We start from the raw sequence: 18,061 nt of genomic DNA on the forward strand, positions 1-18,061 counted from the left end.
CACTCCTGAACGTTTCTTTTACTTCTGTTATTGCTTCTTCGATGTACAGGTTGAACAGCAGGGGCGAAAGACTACATCTCTGTCTTACATCCTTTTTATTCAGAGCACTTTGTTCTTGGTCGTCCACTCTTATTATTCCAACTTGGCTCTTGTACGTATTGTAAATTATCCGTATCTCCCTACAAATTATCCCTATTTTTCTCAGAATTTCTAAATGTTTTCATTGTCGACCTGGAAAGATCGACAAATCCTATGAACGTGTCAATTTTTCTTTAGTCTTGCTTCCATTATCAACCGCAATTTCAGAAATGCCTCTCTCGTGCCTTTACCTTTCCAAAAGCTAAACTGATCGTCATCTAACAGTTCCTCAATTTTCTTCTCCATTCTTCTGTATGTTATTCTTGTCAGTAACTTGGATGCATGAGCTGTTAAACTGATTGTGCGATATTTCTCGCACTTGTCAGGTCTTGCAGTCTTCGGCATTGTGTGGATGATATTTTTTCGAAAATCAGATGGTATGTCGCCAGACTCATATATCATACACCAACTTGAATAGTCGTTTTATTGCCACTACCCAAATGATTTTAGAAATTTTGATGGAATTTTATCACTCTCTTCTGCCTTATTTGGTCTTAAGTTCTCCAAAGCTCTCTTAAATTCTCATTCTAATACTGGATCCCATATCTCTTCTTAATCCACTCCTGTTCCTTCTTCTATCACACCAGAGAAATCTTCCCCCTGTTACAGGCCTTCAATGTACTCTTTCCATCTATCCGCTCTCTTCTCTGCATTTAGCAAATGGCTCTGAACACTATGGGACTTAACAGCTGTGGTCATCAGTCCCCTAGAACTTAGAACTACTTAAACCTAACTAATCTAAGGACATCACACACATCCATGCCCGAGGCCGGATTCGAACCTGCGACCATAGCAGTCGCACGGTTCCTGACTGCGCGCCTAGAACCGCGAGACCACCGCGGCCGGCCTTCATTTAACAGTGGAATTCCTATTACGCTCTCAGTGTCACCACCCTTGCTTTTAATTTCACCGAAGGCTGTTTTGACTTTCCTGTAGGCTGAGGCAGTCCTTCCAACAACCATTTCTTTTCCGATTTCTTCACATTTTTCATGCAGCCATTTCGTCTTAGCTTACCTGTACTTCCTAATTACTTTGTTCCTCAGCGACTTGTATTCCTGTTTTCCTGAACTTCCCTGAGCATTTTTGTACGTCCTTCTTTCACCCGTCAGCTGAAGTACTTGTTCTGTTATCCGTGTTTCTTCACAGTTACCTTCTTAGTACCTATGTTTTTCTTTCAAACTTCTTTGGTTCCCCTTTCTAGAGATATCCATTCCTGTTCAACTGTACTTACTACTGAGCTATTCCTTATTGCTGTATCTATAGCCTTAGAGAACTTAAAGCGTATCTCGACATTCCTCAGTACTTCCGTATCCCATTTCTTTGCATATTGATTCTTCCTGACTAATCTCTTAAACATGAACCTTCTCTTCATCACTACTACATTGTGATCTGATTCTATATCTGCTCATGGGTATGCCTTACAACCTAGTATCTGATTTAGGAGTCTGTGTCTGACCATGATTTAATCTAACTGACATCTTCCCATGTCACCCAGCCTTTCCCAAGTAGACCTCCAACTCATTTGATTCTTGAACAGAGTATTCGCTATTACTTGTTGAAATTTATTGCAGAACTCAATTAGTGTTTCTCCTCTCTCATTCCTTGTCCCAAGTTCATATTCTCCAGTAGCCTTTTCTTCTACTTCTTCCCCTACAAGTGCATTCCAGTCCCCCATGACTATTAGCTTTTCATCTCCTTTTATGTACTGTACTACCCTTTCAGAATCGTCATATACTTTCTCTATCTCTTCATCTGCAGCTTGTGACGTCGGCATATATCCCTGAACTATCGCTGTCGATCTTGGTTTGCTGCCGATTCTGATAATAACAACTCTGTCACTGAACTGTTCACAGTAACACACTCTCCGACCCACCATACTATTCATAACGATTCCTTCTCTCGTTATTTCATTTTCTGCTGCTGTTGATATTACCCTATACTCATCTGAACAGAAATCCTTGTCTTCTTTCCATTTCACTTCACTGACCCCTAATAAATCTAAATTGAGCCTTTGCGTTTCCCTTTTCAAATTTTCTAGCATCCGTACCACGTTCAAGCTTCTGACATTCCTCGCCCCGACTCGTAGAACGTTATCCTTTCGTTGACTATTCAGTCTTTTTCTCATGGCCACTTGCCCCTTGGCAGTCCCCTCCTGGAGATCCTAACGGTGGACTATTCCAGAATTTTTGCCAATGGAGGGATCATCATGACACTTTTTCAGATACAGGCCACATGTCGTGTGTGTGTGAATTCCTAAAGGACCAAACTGCTGAGGTCATCTGTCCCTAGACTTACACATTACTTAAACTAACTTATGCAACGAACAACAAACACACCCATGCCCGAGGAAGGACTCGAACCTCCGGCGGGAGAGGCCGCACAATCCGTGACATGGCGCTTGAGGCCTTGCGGCCACTCCGCGCGGCCATGTCCTGTGGATACACGCTATGTGTCGTTAACGCAATAGTTTTCATTGCCTTCTGCATCCTCATGCCGTTGATCATTGCTGATTTTTCCACCTTTAGGGGCAGTTTCCCACACCAAAGGGTAAGAGAGCGCCCTGAACCTCTGTACGCTCCTCCGCCCTCTTCGGCCGCCGATGCTTATTATTAATCAAAATTTAAGCGGTGCCGGGTTTTGAACACGAGACCGATGTCGTTTTGATTGCTAGTCAAGGAAGCTATCCCTTTTTCTTCTTTTTTTGCTGATCTCATTTTGTTCGTTAATGTTCGTTGCCTTTGTCAGGGGCGGATGTCCGATGACACCTTTCCAAGTTCATCGTTGATTCGTTCACTCAACTTTTTATTACAGAGGGCAGCTAACCCTCAGGCCGAACATGCTGAGCTATCGTGCCGGCACCCCTAGACCACGGGTGCATCCGAGTTAATAATTGACTTAAAGTCACCAGAAATACGCAATGGCCCATTCGGTTTTTTAATGACCATCATAGGCATTGGCCATTGACTAGTGGAAGCCGAGGAAATACTCTAAGCCCTAGAGCGGTACGCATTCCGTCTGAGCAGCCTGACGAACGCAAATGGAAGTGGGCGAGCTCGGCAAAATTTAGGCACCTCACAAGGCATCGCAGAAATGTGGGCCACAAAGTTAATGTGCAAAACCGAGCGCAGGTTCAAAATTAATCCTATATTTCGTTCACAGAGGGTCAGTATCATAAAAATACCCTGTGATCGACACTAAAGTAACTTCGTCCTCTATTTTGAGACCAAAACTCGTAAAGTGGTCTAAGCCTACGATGTTAGTTGCAGCAAGGGACTACACCACTAGAACGGTTTCTATGCAGTCAACATTTTTGTAATTAGTTGAAGTGACAGCTCTGCAAGGAGTGTTACGTCCCTGTAGCAGTAGGACAGGACCCGGCATGGGGCATATTGAAGCGGAAGCGAACCGAGCTAGCTATATCTGTGTTCATTGATTAAAGGCACAAGGCACAGCAGCGCCGTTCTCCAGCTGGAATTCGATATACTGGCCGAGCAGCGCGAGCCCAATGTGAGCAGGGTGGGGCCTGCGCCGTATCCGTGATGACATAGTTCTCCGTGTTGTTCTCATTGTGCGGCGAGAGGTGTACAAATTCTCCATCCAGCATGCCTGCTCCAAGCTCCACCGCAACAATAAAGCAGCAGCTCAACCTGCCGCAACGGAGGCCCAAGAGAACATGTGTACTGAAGCACTATGGTTAAAGCAGCCAACTTGGGTTCCCATAAGCCTGGCAATCTTCACGGACTCCGTTGAGCCTGCTGCGTCTGCCAACAGGTTGTGCTATCAATTGAACGTGACTACAGAACAGCAAGTGTATATTTGTGTATGTAGTTTCACTGCTGCTCATTTATCATAGCTGTGAGAGCATCTTAAAGGCTACTGAGGAGAAATTAAGAATTAGGGAACGTATACCAGTCACGAAAAAGAGCACAATTTTTCGTGTGTTTATGAGTCAGCTTCAAAAAAAATTACAGGTGTCTAGCAATTCAAATTGTGTAAAATGTTATTAAGGGGGGTAGGACGTCAAACGGGTCGATTTGGAGCAGGAGAGTCACCACAGGACATTTTAATTTCTACTGTCTATACTTTTACAAATAAATTCATAAAACTTTGTCAGCATGACCAGGAAGGATTGAGGACTCACACTCATCGCAGTGGAAGTTCAAAAACGTAGCAAAATACCCTTTTTTACATGTGAAATTTCATCATTTTTTCACTTATTACTGGCTGCATTTGTTGCTATAGGTATACTTTTCTTCCTAAGTAAGAGAGATTCTTCGATGACTTTTTCATAGCATACAAACAGTAGTTAGAGGTGTATGAAACTCTAGAATTTTCCAAATGTATTAAAAAACTGTGGAAAAATTGAGATAATTAACTATAAAACTTGAGTTATTTCTAAACATGAAGTTTAAAATTACTTCTATAGTTTCATACATCTGTAACTATGGTTTGTATGCTGTACAAAAGTCATCGAAGAATCTCTCTTACTTATGAAGAAAAGTGTACCTATAGCAACAAATGCAGCCAGTAGTAAGTGAAAAAATGATGAAATTTCACATGTAAGAAAATGTGTTTTGTTACGTTTTTGAGCTTCCACTGCAATGAGTATGAATCCTGAATCCTTCCGGGTCATGATGTTAAAGTTTTATGAATTTATTTGTAAAAGTGTAGATAGTGGAAATTAAAATGTCCTGTGGTGCCCCTTAAGCACTTATTCGTGAACCACGTGTAAGTTAAGACTTGTTTGTAAATTTGACTAGCAGTATCCTTACTTCGTAATATTTTGAAAGAGGACAAAGACATAGTGGCTCCTGTGCTAAGTACTTGAGGCCATTTAGCAGCATATAAGATTTCTAAACTTAGGGCAATCATTAACTGAAATAGGAAAAGAGTATGGAGCAATGGATATTAAAACCCGCATTCTGATGATGTGCTACCTAGTGTGAAGGGAGCTTTGTATAAAAGAAAAGCTTCTTCTTTCAGTCATATACCTTTTAGGTTAACATTATATGAAATACGAACTTCGTGTTTGCTAAAATGCTTTTCGGGAACTTAGAATGAACTATTTTAGCCACTTAGAATGAATTCAGCGAAAGCGTAATATACGTCCTGGAGAAACGTACTTAAAATCGGTATAACTTGGGTCTTAGTTGGCTGAAACACACTAAGGTTACAGAAACTAGACTGGCAAAACTTTACTTTCGTTGACATTGCGTTACTACAGACATGGTCAGTTTCTTAGGTGCAAAGGATCTCGATTTTAATAGACGGTTCTGCTTACTACAGGGAACATGTATTACATATGACATGATGGTTGCTCGAATTGAGAACAGGCAGATCTAGTCGAAAGAGCGTAAAGTTGCAGAGAAAACTGTCCATATAGAAAGAAATAAATGAGTCCGAAGTACGCTGCAAAGGAAAAAACGACAGATAAAATCCACCATCTTCTGGTCTAAATGACCTATGTTTCATTGAGTCTCGTCTTGTGATTTACTTTACATCCACTTCCGAACTCTACTCATAACACTACAACGAAATCATGCAGAGCAAACTGCTAGTTAACATAGTACAGCAGGAAGACTGGCTGGCAGGCAAGCTTCCTTTAGCCTGGTTGCATTGGGCATAGCCTGGCTTGGATGGGAGTAAAGCTGCCTGTCCATTCCGCTGATACCGAGCGGCAACTTACCTGCCTGGCTAACAAGTAAGCGTGGGCAGGTTAATAGCGGAATGTGTTCAACTCTGGCTGCGACCGACCACGTTGCAGGAGAGCCGCTTAGAGACTCGCGACGGACAGGTGAGCACGCTTGCCGCAGGCTCTGCAGTCCGCTGTACGATTCGGGCGTCAGCTTCTGTTACGCCCTCTGCCATACTCAGGACAGGAATGGAGTCACTGACGACGAGACGGCGAGGAGAGAGGGCCGGGCGGTTAGTACTACAGAAAATATTGAGGGGGAGCTGAATTATTGATGTACTTAAGTCTCTCATGATGCTTCCGCGATCTGGCCAACCGTGTACTCAGGTAAGATGAGAGGCAGAATTGGGGGATAATGAGTCGGAATCATCAGGTGATCACTGTTTGCAACGGCGAGAGACAGCTCGGGAACGTTGAATTTTATTTGAAAATTGCGCTGAGCTGCAGAAGCAACCTCGAAACATGTCGCAGCTTCAAGGACTTCACCAACACTAGGATCGGACTTGGCGGAAGCTTTAGCTGAGATCTTCCCGTCAGAAGCAAGGTGACAATCAAATCTCGAATCAATCCTCGTAATGAACTGTACAGCTGTGGCACATGAAATTGCACTTGGGGGGCGATAAGTTGCAAGTCAGTAGTCCAAACCGCGTATGACGTACGACACTGATTACACTGGACCCTAGCAGCTACAAGGTGCGTCAGCTGACCGTATTGTTTGGCTAACAGCGCACAGAGAACACTTAAAAGACGGTCCAGTAGGCTCCAACAGTGACTGCAGTTCCTGGACCACTGTGCATAAACGGCTACTAGAAGACAAAAGCAAATCACTTTGCAGCCTACTAGAAATGTTATAAGCGAAAGAGTGGAGTTAGAAATCACGGAGGTAGGTTACCCAGGTATCCGGCGATTCATCGGATGCTGTGCACGGCGGCGGGGGCGTAACAAAGGCCACTGAGTGATGTGTGTGTTGCCGCTGAGAAACGAGCTGCAGGACAACGGTCTGCTGTTCTTTGTGATGTCGCTCTTGATCCACAGACTTCTAGAGCTGGATTAGCAGCTGTTGGCGAACACGTCACCGTAAACACGAAAGGGTAAGACTCGCCGCCCCTAAAGTGTCCGTGCCTGACAGAGACGGGTGTTCCGTGAAAAAAACCAAAGTTGTCGTGAGCGGAGCAATGTATTTTTTGATGCATAAGGTCGTAGCGTTTTTCCATAACTTTCATAAATACAAGATATTCACTTAACAGAGGTATTAGTTATCAATAATACGTTCTCCTTCACTATTTACAACAGTCTGCCAAGGCTGGAGTAACTGCTATATTCCGTGACTACAGAAATTACGTAATATCAATAATTCAAAAACGGTCTCAATCACACTTATTATTATTATTATACCGCCTGCCGGTTTCAACCCGACGTAGGGGTCATCTTCTGGGCGTTTACACCATTGGTCGACTGCTGGTGGTGTCACTCCTGTCTACATAAAGGCATAACGGCCTAGTTTCCTGCCGTTATGTAGACGGGAGTGACACCACCAGCAGTCGACCAATGGTATAAACGCCCAGAAGATGACCCCTACGTCGGGTTGAAACCGGTTGGCGGTGTAATAATAATAGCCCGCACATCGTGGTCGTGCGGTAGCGTTCTCGCTTCCCACGCCCGGGTTCCCGGGTTCGATTCCCGGCGGGGTCAGGGATTTTCTCTGCCTCGTGATGGCTGGGTGTTGTGTGCTGTCCTTAGGTTAGTTAGGTTTAAGTAGATCTAAGTTCTAGGGGACTGATGACCATAGCTGTTAAGTCCCATAGTGCTCAGAGCCATTTGAACCATTTGTAATAATAATAATAAATGTGATTAAGACAGATTTTGAATTATTTGATTAATCATACTAATCGCTGCTTCATTCCACAACCATGTTGTCCAGAAATTATTTAATTTTCAGGCCAAGAACTCGTCGAGCCATGTTCGGAGCGCATTTTCGTCTGGAAAGGTAGATCCTTGAAGGTCGTTTGATACAGAGCAGAAAAGGTGACAGTCTAAGAGCCCAAGATCAGGTGAATAAGGTGGGTGCGGAATGACTTCCCAACCCAGTTCCTGTATAGTGCTTTTTGTCAGTCCAGCACAATGCAGGCGGGCATTATCGCGCAGCTGCATCACTTCCCATAGTTCAAATAGCTCTGAGCACTATGGGACTTAACATCTCAGGTCATCAGTCCCCTAGAACTCAGAACTACTTAAACCTAACTAACCTAAGGACATCACACACATCCATGCCCGAGGCAGGATTCGAACCTGCGACCGTAGGGGTCGCGCGGTTCCAGACCGAAGCGCCTAGAACCGCTCGGCCACTAGCGGCCGGCACTTCCCATAGTCTCCCTGGTCGTTGCCCTTGGGTTGCGCCTGCAAGACGGCTCAGTTGTTGACAATAAACGTCAGCAGAGATGGTTACCCGTCGGGGAAGCAGTTCGCTGTCCACCTTCCGTCGCTATCCCACCACATTATCTTTTGTGTGTACTCGCAGGTATTTGTCTCGGGACAACTATTGTTTTATTTTCCTTATGTTACCACAAAGACACGACTTATCGACACCAGTAACGATACAGGATAGAAAAGGTCAGAGCTGTTCACGAGCCAGTTGATGACGAGCAGGTAGAGATTCACATACGGTCATTCCTGATTTTTGTAAGTTTGGCTTACAGCACGCTGTACCTATACATCCGAATTTTGAACCAAAAACGGCTCTGAGCACTATGGGACTCAACTGCTGTGGTCATAAGTCCCCTAGAACTTAGAACTACTTAAACCTAACTAACCTAAGGACAGCACACAACACCCAGCCATCACGAGGCAGAGAAAATCCCTGACCCCGCCGGGAATCGAACCCGGGAACCCGGGCGTGGGAAGCGGGAACGCTACCGCACGACCACGAGATGCGGGCACGAATTTTGAACCTTCCCCACTGCAAGCAAATGTTGCACAATGGTAGAATGATTACAGTTCATCACATCTGCCAGTTCTCAAGTACACTGACATAGATCATTGTGGATTAATGTGTTTAAACCACCTTCATCAAACACAGAAGGTCTTCCTGAATGTCAAAACGATCCTCCTTAAAACAATTTTCTTGCCATGCTATGTCCAATGGCACTAACCCCATACACGGCGCAAATGTTTCCGGCTGCCGCACTCTACTTAACTCAAACCGAAGAATATCTCGAAAATGTCCGATTTCTGCACTTAGCAGTCCACTTTCTACCGTCTACATTTGTCTCCAAATGACAAAATCATAATATGTAAACTCAAAAAACAACATTGAACTACAAATAGAAAGTGACAATCGATAAATAAAGTCATAGCAATCTGAATACCAACAAGCAAAACAGAAAGTTACGAAATTATGCACCAACCTGTTATAAACACCAAGAATGTAGGCTAGAAAGTTAACCTCCAAATAGAGTCGAAATCCGAATAGCAGCTACGGGAGATTTAACTGCGCTCATGTGGCGTGCTACCTAGACCGGGTGGCGACCACTCCCTTAGAATCAAGTAGGTGTCGCGCGAATCCACGTGACCTGGCGGTCGCGCTTCTGGTGGCGCCTGACCGAATCTACCTGTAGTGCCGTCGCTCCTCTGTCATTCACATCAGCTGGCGGCGATTTCAAAAGGTATATTACAATGCGAGGGCAGAAAATTATACCGTCTCCTAAGGCATCATAATTGGACTGTTCGGGGTTCATGAGTCTGCGTCGCATTCTTGTCACACTGGTTGAAACTTCGTCTAGCAGCCACTACATGCATTTGTCTCATGCAGTCAATGGGCAACAAACTGCAAAATATGTCTTGATTTGCGTTTATTAGAAGACAACAAGAAAGGAAGCTGACCATGTCAGAAGTTTTACTGGCCTGGCAAAACAGCAGTAGCTGTTGAAGATATGTTTGCCAAGTAACCATCAAATTATCAATTGGCCGAAGGATAGGTGCTGGCAGTACTGGGCTAAATGCTGGTGTTGTGACGGAGCACAGACCGTTCCGAACTTCTTTTCGCTATGCCATTCCTTTAGAGTTTTGAATTGCTACTGAACTTACTATTTTGTTCCTTTGGTTATTGCTGTCATTCGTATTGCACGATCGGCTGCTGTTGCCACACTTGAATATATTTTTCTTTCGTGGTGCCCTAATGAAACAGAAGGGTTAGAGTTTCTTGTTACCATTTCTGTTGAACAGAATCATTTACAATGTGGAAACCAAGATCTAAGTTAAGGCTGCAACCAAAAATCTATTACTGAGCAAACATAACGTGACCTGCAAGTAACGTGCATTTCAGTCAGTAGTGATATACACAGGTAGAGTAGATCGGCTGCTGTTGCCACACTTGAATATATTTTTCTTTCGTGGTGCCGTAATGAAACAGAAGGGTTAGAGTTTCTTGTTACCATATCTGTTGAACAGAATCATTTACAATGTGGAAACCAAGATCTAAGTTATGGCTGCAGCCAAAAATCTATTACAGAGCGAACATAACGTGACCTGCAAGTAACGTGCATTTCAGTCAGTAGTGATATACACAGGTAGACAAGTAACCAGAATTCTAAAATTAATGTTCAGGTCCATAAAACCGAGGTAATATTTGTGTGTGGATATGTATGCAATGAAGGCTTCAGTGGCGAGTGGTGGAATTCCGATCCACTTCCTGGGGCTGGTATTCACTTCCTGTGGCGGGTCAACCCTCACTCGCTCAGGTCAGATGGTCGCTGCTCTGCGAGTCTGGCCTCATATCGCTCGAATCGCAGGACAGAATCCCTCCATTCATTAGCTCGGGTAATGGCGTTCAACTCATCGACGGATAATTCGTAATTAAATGCTGCGAGTCGGCATCATTTAGCAAAGAAACAGTCCTTGGTTCTCTCACGTGGTCCTTGTGTAGAACGAAGATGCCATACAGCATTTCTGTGTGTGTTACCGACGGATAGATAAAATCAGCAAAAAGGAAGTGAACCCATGGTCTGCCTGAAGCGAGCAAAGTACCGGGTGATCAAAAAGTCAGTATAAATTTGAACTGAATAAATCGCGAAATAATGTAGATAGAGAGGTACAAATTGACACACATGCTTGGAATGACATGGGGTTTTCATTAGAACCGAAAAATACAAAAGTTCAAAAACTGTCCGACAGATGGCGCTACATTTGATCAGAATAGCAATAACTAGCATAACAAAGTAAGACAAGCAAAGATGATGTTCTGTATAGGAAATGCTCAATAGGTCCACCATCATTCCTCAACAATATCTGTAGTCGAGGAATAATGTTGTTAACAGCATTGTAAAGCATGTCCGGAGTTATGGTGAGGCATTGGCGTCGGATGTTGTCTTTCAGCATCCCTACAGATGTCGGTCGATCACGATACACTTGCGACTTCAGGTAACCCCAAAGCCAATAATCGCACGGACTGAGATCTGGGGACCTGGGAGGCCAAGCATGACGAAAGTGGCGGCTGAGCACACGATCACCACCAAACGACGCGCGCAAGAGATCTTTCACGCATCTAGCAATATGGGGTGGTTCTAATAAAAGCCCATGTCATTCCAAGCATGTGTGTCAATTTTTACCTCTCTTTCTACATTATTCCGTGGTTTATTAAGTTTTCAAATTTATACTGACTTTTTGATCATCCGGTATTTCTCTGATATGCGTATGCAAACCGACTACTGGCAGATCGACGTCGAAAAGCTCGACAGGGAGAAGATTTATTTCATAAAACCTGATGGCCTCTATGAGATCAAAGTTATTCAGCTTCATCTGCGCAACGCCCAGCCACATTTCAGGGCATGTCACACAGTATGTACGGACATCTTAAATGAACGTCTTGTCTTTGCCAACAAACATCGAAGGATCTTTTTCAAGCTTAGACCCTGTATGAAAGGTCATTTTACGCCAGCAAAGTTTGTCGGCATAGTAAGTTGCCAGCGAGACTAGCGAACACGACAGCGACGTCATTCGAATGGTAGCTGATGATTTGGACCTATAAATTACGGTTTGTAGGTGCCCAGACGAGAAAGAAAAGAGAACTGATTTTTGGGGGCAACTGGAAAAAACAATACAAACTGAAAAGCACCGAGCAGTACGAAGAACGTGGCAAAGAGAGTATCTGAAATGGAACCTACAACAACGGCGAGAGATTTTCTTCACCAGCAACTGCGAGATTTGTCCGACACTTGTCGATCGTCGAAGAGGAGTGCAGTTGTGGTCAGATAGGCCTACCAGTGCATGTCACAGTCACTTAGTTCAGTGGGTTCGTCACGGAGGTGGGTCAGTCAAGTTCTCGGCTGGTATCATGCAGATGTCGGATAGCTCTAGTGGCTGTTGATGGTACTTTCATGTCTGTGCAGTTTCGGGGTAAGATCCGTCACTCTTTTGCACTCTTACAGTTCACATTTCGTCGATGGATTTGCCTTTAAGGAGCATACTTAGCCCACACATGAATACCTTCTTTCAGCGGGCAGCAGCCAATCGAATGGAATGGTCTGCGTATCTACTGAAATTAAGTGGGGTAGGACGCCAAACGGGCCGACTTGGAGCAGGAGAGGCATCTCAGGACATTTTAATTTACACTGTCTATACTTTTACAAATAAATTCATAAACCTTCGTCAGCATCACCACGAAGGATTTAGGATTCACACCCACTGCAGTGGAAGTTCCAAAACATAAGAAAATAAATTTTTTGTACGTGTGAAATTTCATCATTTTTTCAATTTCTAATGACTGCATTTGTTGCTATAGGTACACTTTTCTTCATAAGTTAGAGAGATTCTTCGATGAATTTTGCACAGCATACATACCATACTCACAGGTGTATGAAACTCTAGAATTTATTTAATTTATGAGAAAACGAATGAACTGTTATATTTTAAACTTCATGTTTAGAAAAAACACAAATTTTATAGATAATTACTTCAATTTTTACCTCTGTTTTTAATAGATTTGGAAAATTCTAGAGTTTCATACATCTTTAAGTATGGTTTGTATTCTGTGCAAAATTCATCGGAGAATCTCTCTTACTTATGAAGAAAATTGTACCTATAGCAACAAATGCTGCCAATAGTAAGTGAAAAAAACGATGAAATTTCACACGTAAAAAAATTACTTCGTTATGTTTTAGAACTTCCACTGCTATGAATGTGAATTCTTAATCCTTCATGGTCATGCTGACAAAGTTTTATGAATTTATTTTTAAAAGTATAGACAGTGGAAATTGAAATGTCCTGTGGTGCCTCTCTTGCTCCAAGTCGGCCTGTTTGACGTCCTACCCCCCTAATCTGAGTGAGCATTCTTGGAATCATTTGAAACTTGTAGCACATCGTTACCGGAATCCTCCTTGCACAACACGTAAAAATTGCCATTGAGTGGTGGGGATGATTTCAAGAGCACTGTCTGGACCAGCTTGTGGAAAGCAGGCAAAGGAATACGGGGAACACAGAGAAACGCTGTACTGACTGTTCACCAGCAGCTGTTTTTAATTATAGAGATGTACAATGATGAAGTATTTCGAACAGATTTCCTGCTCTGTTTTTGTTTCAAAGTTATTTTTTAGGTTCGTAACGCTTACTCGTCCGTACACTGATCCTAACTGTTCTTCATCTTTGCAGTGGCGTCCATCACAACGATGTGGCAGTATTCCTGTTGTACTCTCCTTTTTTGCTCACTGAATATGTGCAGACAGTCAGTGTTGCCCGGGAGCCTCTCCCAGGTATGTTTAAAATCCTATGCAGCGGTATGGAGAACTCGAAAAGCAGTGTGTCCTTAATCACTTTGCCCCACGCAGGTAAAGAGATGCTCACCGTCGCTGGATGGGGCTCCGTGAGGGACGATCCAGCGCCGCACCTGCCGGTGCTACATTACGTCAATAGGAACACACAGGCGGCGGACTACTGCAGCGACGTCATCGGAGAGCCCATTGACAACTTAACTGTTTGTACCTTATCTGTTCTCGAAGGCCCTTGTTTGGTGAGTAGCCTTAATCTCGAAGTTGGTAGCTAAGACAATAATTTGTCCAATTTTTTTTTATCTTGTTGTTATGGTCTTCAGTCCTGAGACTGGTTTGATGCAGCTCTCCATGCTACCCTATCCTGTGCAAGCTTCCTCATCTCCCAGTACTAACTGCAACCTACATCCTTCTGAATCTGCTAAGTGTATTCATCGCTTGGTCTCCCTCTACGTTTTTTACCCTCCACACTGCCCTCCAATGCAAAAATTTGTGATCCCTTGATGCCTCATAACATGTCCTACCAACCGGTCTCTTCTTCTTGTCAAGTTGTGCCACAAACTCCTCTTCTCCCCAATTCTGTTGAATACCTCCTCATTAGTTATGTCATCTACCCATATAATATTCAGCATTCTTCTGTAGCACCACATTTCGAAAGCTTCTATTCTCTTCTCGTCCAAACTATGTATCGTCCATGTTTCACTTCCATACACGGCTACGCTCCATACAAATACTTTCAGAAACGACTTCCTGACACTTAAATCTACACTCGATGTTAACAAATTTCTCTTCTTCAGAAATGCTTTCCTTGCCATTAACAGTCTACTCTACTTCGGCCATCATCAGTTATTTTGCTTCCCAAATAGCAAAATTCCTTTACTACTTTAAGTGTCTCATTTCCTAATCTAATCCCCTCAGCATCACCCGAGTTAACTCGACTACTTTCTATTATCCTCGTTTTGCTTTTGTTGATGATCATCTTATATCCTCCTTTAAAGACACTGTCCATTCCGTTCAACTGCTCTTCCAAGTCCTTTGCTGTCTCTGATAGAATTAGAATGTCATCGGTGAACTTCAAAGTTTTTATTTCTTCTCCATGGATTTTAATAGCTACTCCGAATTTTTCTGTTGTTTCCTTTACTGCTTGCTCAATATACAGATTGAATAACATCGGGGATAGGCTACAGCCCTGTCTCACTCCCTTTCCAACCACTGCTTCCCTTTCATGCCCCTCGACTCTTATAACTGCCATCTGGTTTCTTAGCTGAATGTAATCCTAAGAACAGACCACGGTGCTATTACAGTTATTAAACTTAGCAGGAATTTCAGTGTTTTCTAACGAGATCCAATAACTGTGGAAACGTTAACATAATCTTGTACAAACAGTAACCCTGGTTTTTGTTCGATATTCTTGAGTTATTCTAAATTGACCCATTTCAGGTTTGTCGATGTGATGTTAATACTGGAGGGTGTTAACAGAGGGAAAGCGTGCGTCACCGGTACATTTTTGTTATTGTGCGTGCTTGGTAATGAAACGTTGTCCTCTTACTGCAACTAATAATGCTGTTACTTAGACTAAAAATCATAAATACAATGAAAGAGTCTTCACGACAACAGGTTTTAGTGTTTAGTAAAAAAAACGTTGTCCTCTTACTGCAACTAATAATGCTGTTACTTGGTCTAAAAATCATAAATACAATGAAAGAGTCTTCACGACAACAGGTTTTAGTGTTTAGTAAAAAAATATAACATGAATTCCCTATCAAGTAGCGAATCATGCCTTAATAAACCCCGTTACTCCACCTACTGAGCTGATTCACGATCTATTCGTTCTTTGACGTCAAGCGGGATCTGCGTCATAACTCACCGGACTTATCATTGATAGCGGCTTTTTTATGATTCTTGTACAAACTTGTCTCGTAAACATTTTCTCTGTTTCGTATTCCGAGCATTAGGCTCTTTAATGACCGCCTCCGTACACATACTTCACTGGTAACAGTCTTTGATCTTGTACTCCTGCTCTGGGTTCCATCACAGTTGAGTTGAGGCACGAGTAGGATTCAACTACTGCGTGGCACGATCGATATCAATACCGGTACGCTGTCCTTCCAGCAGTCTATCTCAAAGGAGGTAAAAGTGTGTGCACTCCAATAAAAATGCACAACCAACATTAACGATATCGATTCGACGTCAAAGGTCGGCATTTCCATTGACGAACCAAACACGTGCTGTTGCAGAAACTACTCGTATTTGTTGGCGAAGAAGCGGAAGAGTAACTTGTAGATTTTTTTCAAGAACGAACTCTCCTCGAACTATTTTTTATTCAATGAACAAACATTTCAAGAAGGCTGTCTGTTTCACGATGAGCAATCCTTTGTTACAGATTATTTCTAATATTTTATAGAAAATTCCGAGGAGACAGCGCTCCAGTCAGCTGAGTTAAAACCCAGTTCTTTGGCGATAAATGGATGACACTTTCATAATATGATCCCACAGCATTGCGTCGCTGGATATATTTCGACGAAACCCCACTTATCTTCATCCGAACATCAAGGTTACATTGGAGATAGAGGAAAATGGCGAACTATCGTTTCTGTATATGTCAGTGCGGAGGAAAGAGGTTAGCATCTCAGGACACTTTGTGTATCGTAAACCGACACCCACTGATTTATACTTACAGGCCTCAAGCTGTCACCATCATTCGTAACGAAGAGGCAAACTTAGGATGTTCACCCACAGAACATGAGCCATATCGTATTCCGACGCCACTTCTGTATCGTAATCCGACACTATTGTCTTTCCAAAGGTGAGGTTCGTTGTCCCTCATTCCCGGTGCGAGTCAAACAATGCGAGGAACTGGAACAACCTGAAGAATGAAGATGAATGGTCGCCTTCCCACATGCCGGAGGCGAATCTCCAACACAAGAATACTGAAAAAACTTAAGGTCAAGTGTGTCTTTCGTCCGCCCATGAAACTCAAACGGTTTTAAGCTCCGTTACGGACAAACTTGGTTTCATAATGCCTGGTGTTTACAAGATTTTCCGCAGCCGCAGGACGAGGAATAACGGATAAACTTTTGTCAGTGTGGACGAAAAACGCGTTGGACATTGACGTCAAATAAGTATTGTGCCAAAGAAATCTGCCATAGCCTAGCATTGAGTGAGTTTAGAAAAAAAAACATCGAGTGCAAAGATACCAAAGCTCTGAAGTCAGTATGTTCATACTGGAACAGGGTAATTAGTGAAGCGGTCTAAATTCGCATCTAAACATAGCCTATCTCGTAAACAGACACACAAGTTTCCAGCTTAGCAGGCCATGGGATCCAGTACAGGTAACACTAAAATCACAGTGACCATAAAGTGAATCTACTGATCACCCAAGGCAGGGTGGCGACAAATATTCGGACAGGACATATGAGGGTGGCCACTGTGCCAGCCTGTATGCTTATATCAGCATACCGCTTCTGGTAGAGGCAGCTTGGGCGACCTGGCATCTGTGCACAGAGGAACGACAGCCTTTTAGAGCACGCTAAAATCCTTGGTTCGTTGTGCAGCAAGTGGCGTGGTTGTCCTCCCTTCTGCAGATTATGAATACTTTGCTGTTTACCACCGAATTTGGTGCATTCTTGCTTGCTCGTTTCTCACTTTGAATGGTACAAAAAGAAGGCACCAGTCATGGCTAATTAGTCAGTTAGTTCCAGTCGAGTGCGCGATATCAAGCGAGGCAGACTTAAGCAATGCGGGCTCAATACTGGCCGAGATGCTAATCGGCGAGTGGACGGATCCCGATTCACACGTCAGAAAACGGGAGAGAGAGGGTGATGACTCAAGGCAGGACGACCGCCTGCGGACGGCATTCAAACCCATGCCAGGGTCGAGAAACCGAGCTGACGGAACGGCGAACCAAACACAAGAGCAAGTCAATTACAATTAAAGCTACAACGAAGTGCAACGAACTTTCGACACAACGCTGTCAACAGATCAAGTACGAGCCACAATCCAAATCGAGACCAAAGATGAAACCATTGCCAAAGCGAAGTCGTCGGCGAGTAGTGAACAGTACGCTGTCAGAGGAAGTACACGACTGACTGAGCGGTCTTTCCTTTTTTTGTTTTCCTTTTCTGTAATTTCGTTCCCCTGCCCTAAATGGGCAGGGGAGGGCTGGCAGCGGCAGAATCCGCCTCTCTTCAGCCGAGTGGCATAGAAATAATAAAAGAGCAAACTTATACATAAAGGGGCGGAAAAAGGGGGATATAACAGAGCGGTCGAGGGGCGGCGGTATTTATGCCGGCAGCACAACACTATTGGCCGGTGTATTCACGTGGCGAGATGGTGGCGCACTCACTAGAGAAGTGCAGCGCTGTGATGACACTGCTCTCTATCGTCCATCGAGGTCCATTTGCTCCGGCGAGCATTCAACTTCTGCGCTGCCCTATACCGGTCGAGATACCCGGCGCGACCGGTAGGCAACCCT

The 18,061-nt window shown here is 43.6% G+C and overlaps 1 protein-coding gene across 1 annotated transcript in view; it reads left to right on the forward strand.

Moving 5' to 3' along the window:
• The window catches only part of LOC124613528 (putative trypsin-6), a 181,405-nt gene that overhangs the window by 135,154 nt on the left and 28,190 nt on the right, over window positions 1–18,061 (forward strand). The window contains exons 5-6 of the mRNA XM_047142273.1: window positions 13,472–13,572; window positions 13,648–13,829. Coding sequence (XP_046998229.1) covers window positions 13,472–13,572; window positions 13,648–13,829 — 283 coding nt within the window. The remainder of the gene's footprint in view (window positions 1–13,471; window positions 13,573–13,647; window positions 13,830–18,061) is intronic.

This window comes from Schistocerca americana, chromosome 1, assembly GCF_021461395.2.
Source record: "Schistocerca americana isolate TAMUIC-IGC-003095 chromosome 1, iqSchAmer2.1, whole genome shotgun sequence".
NCBI lineage: Eukaryota > Metazoa > Arthropoda > Insecta > Orthoptera > Acrididae > Schistocerca > Schistocerca americana.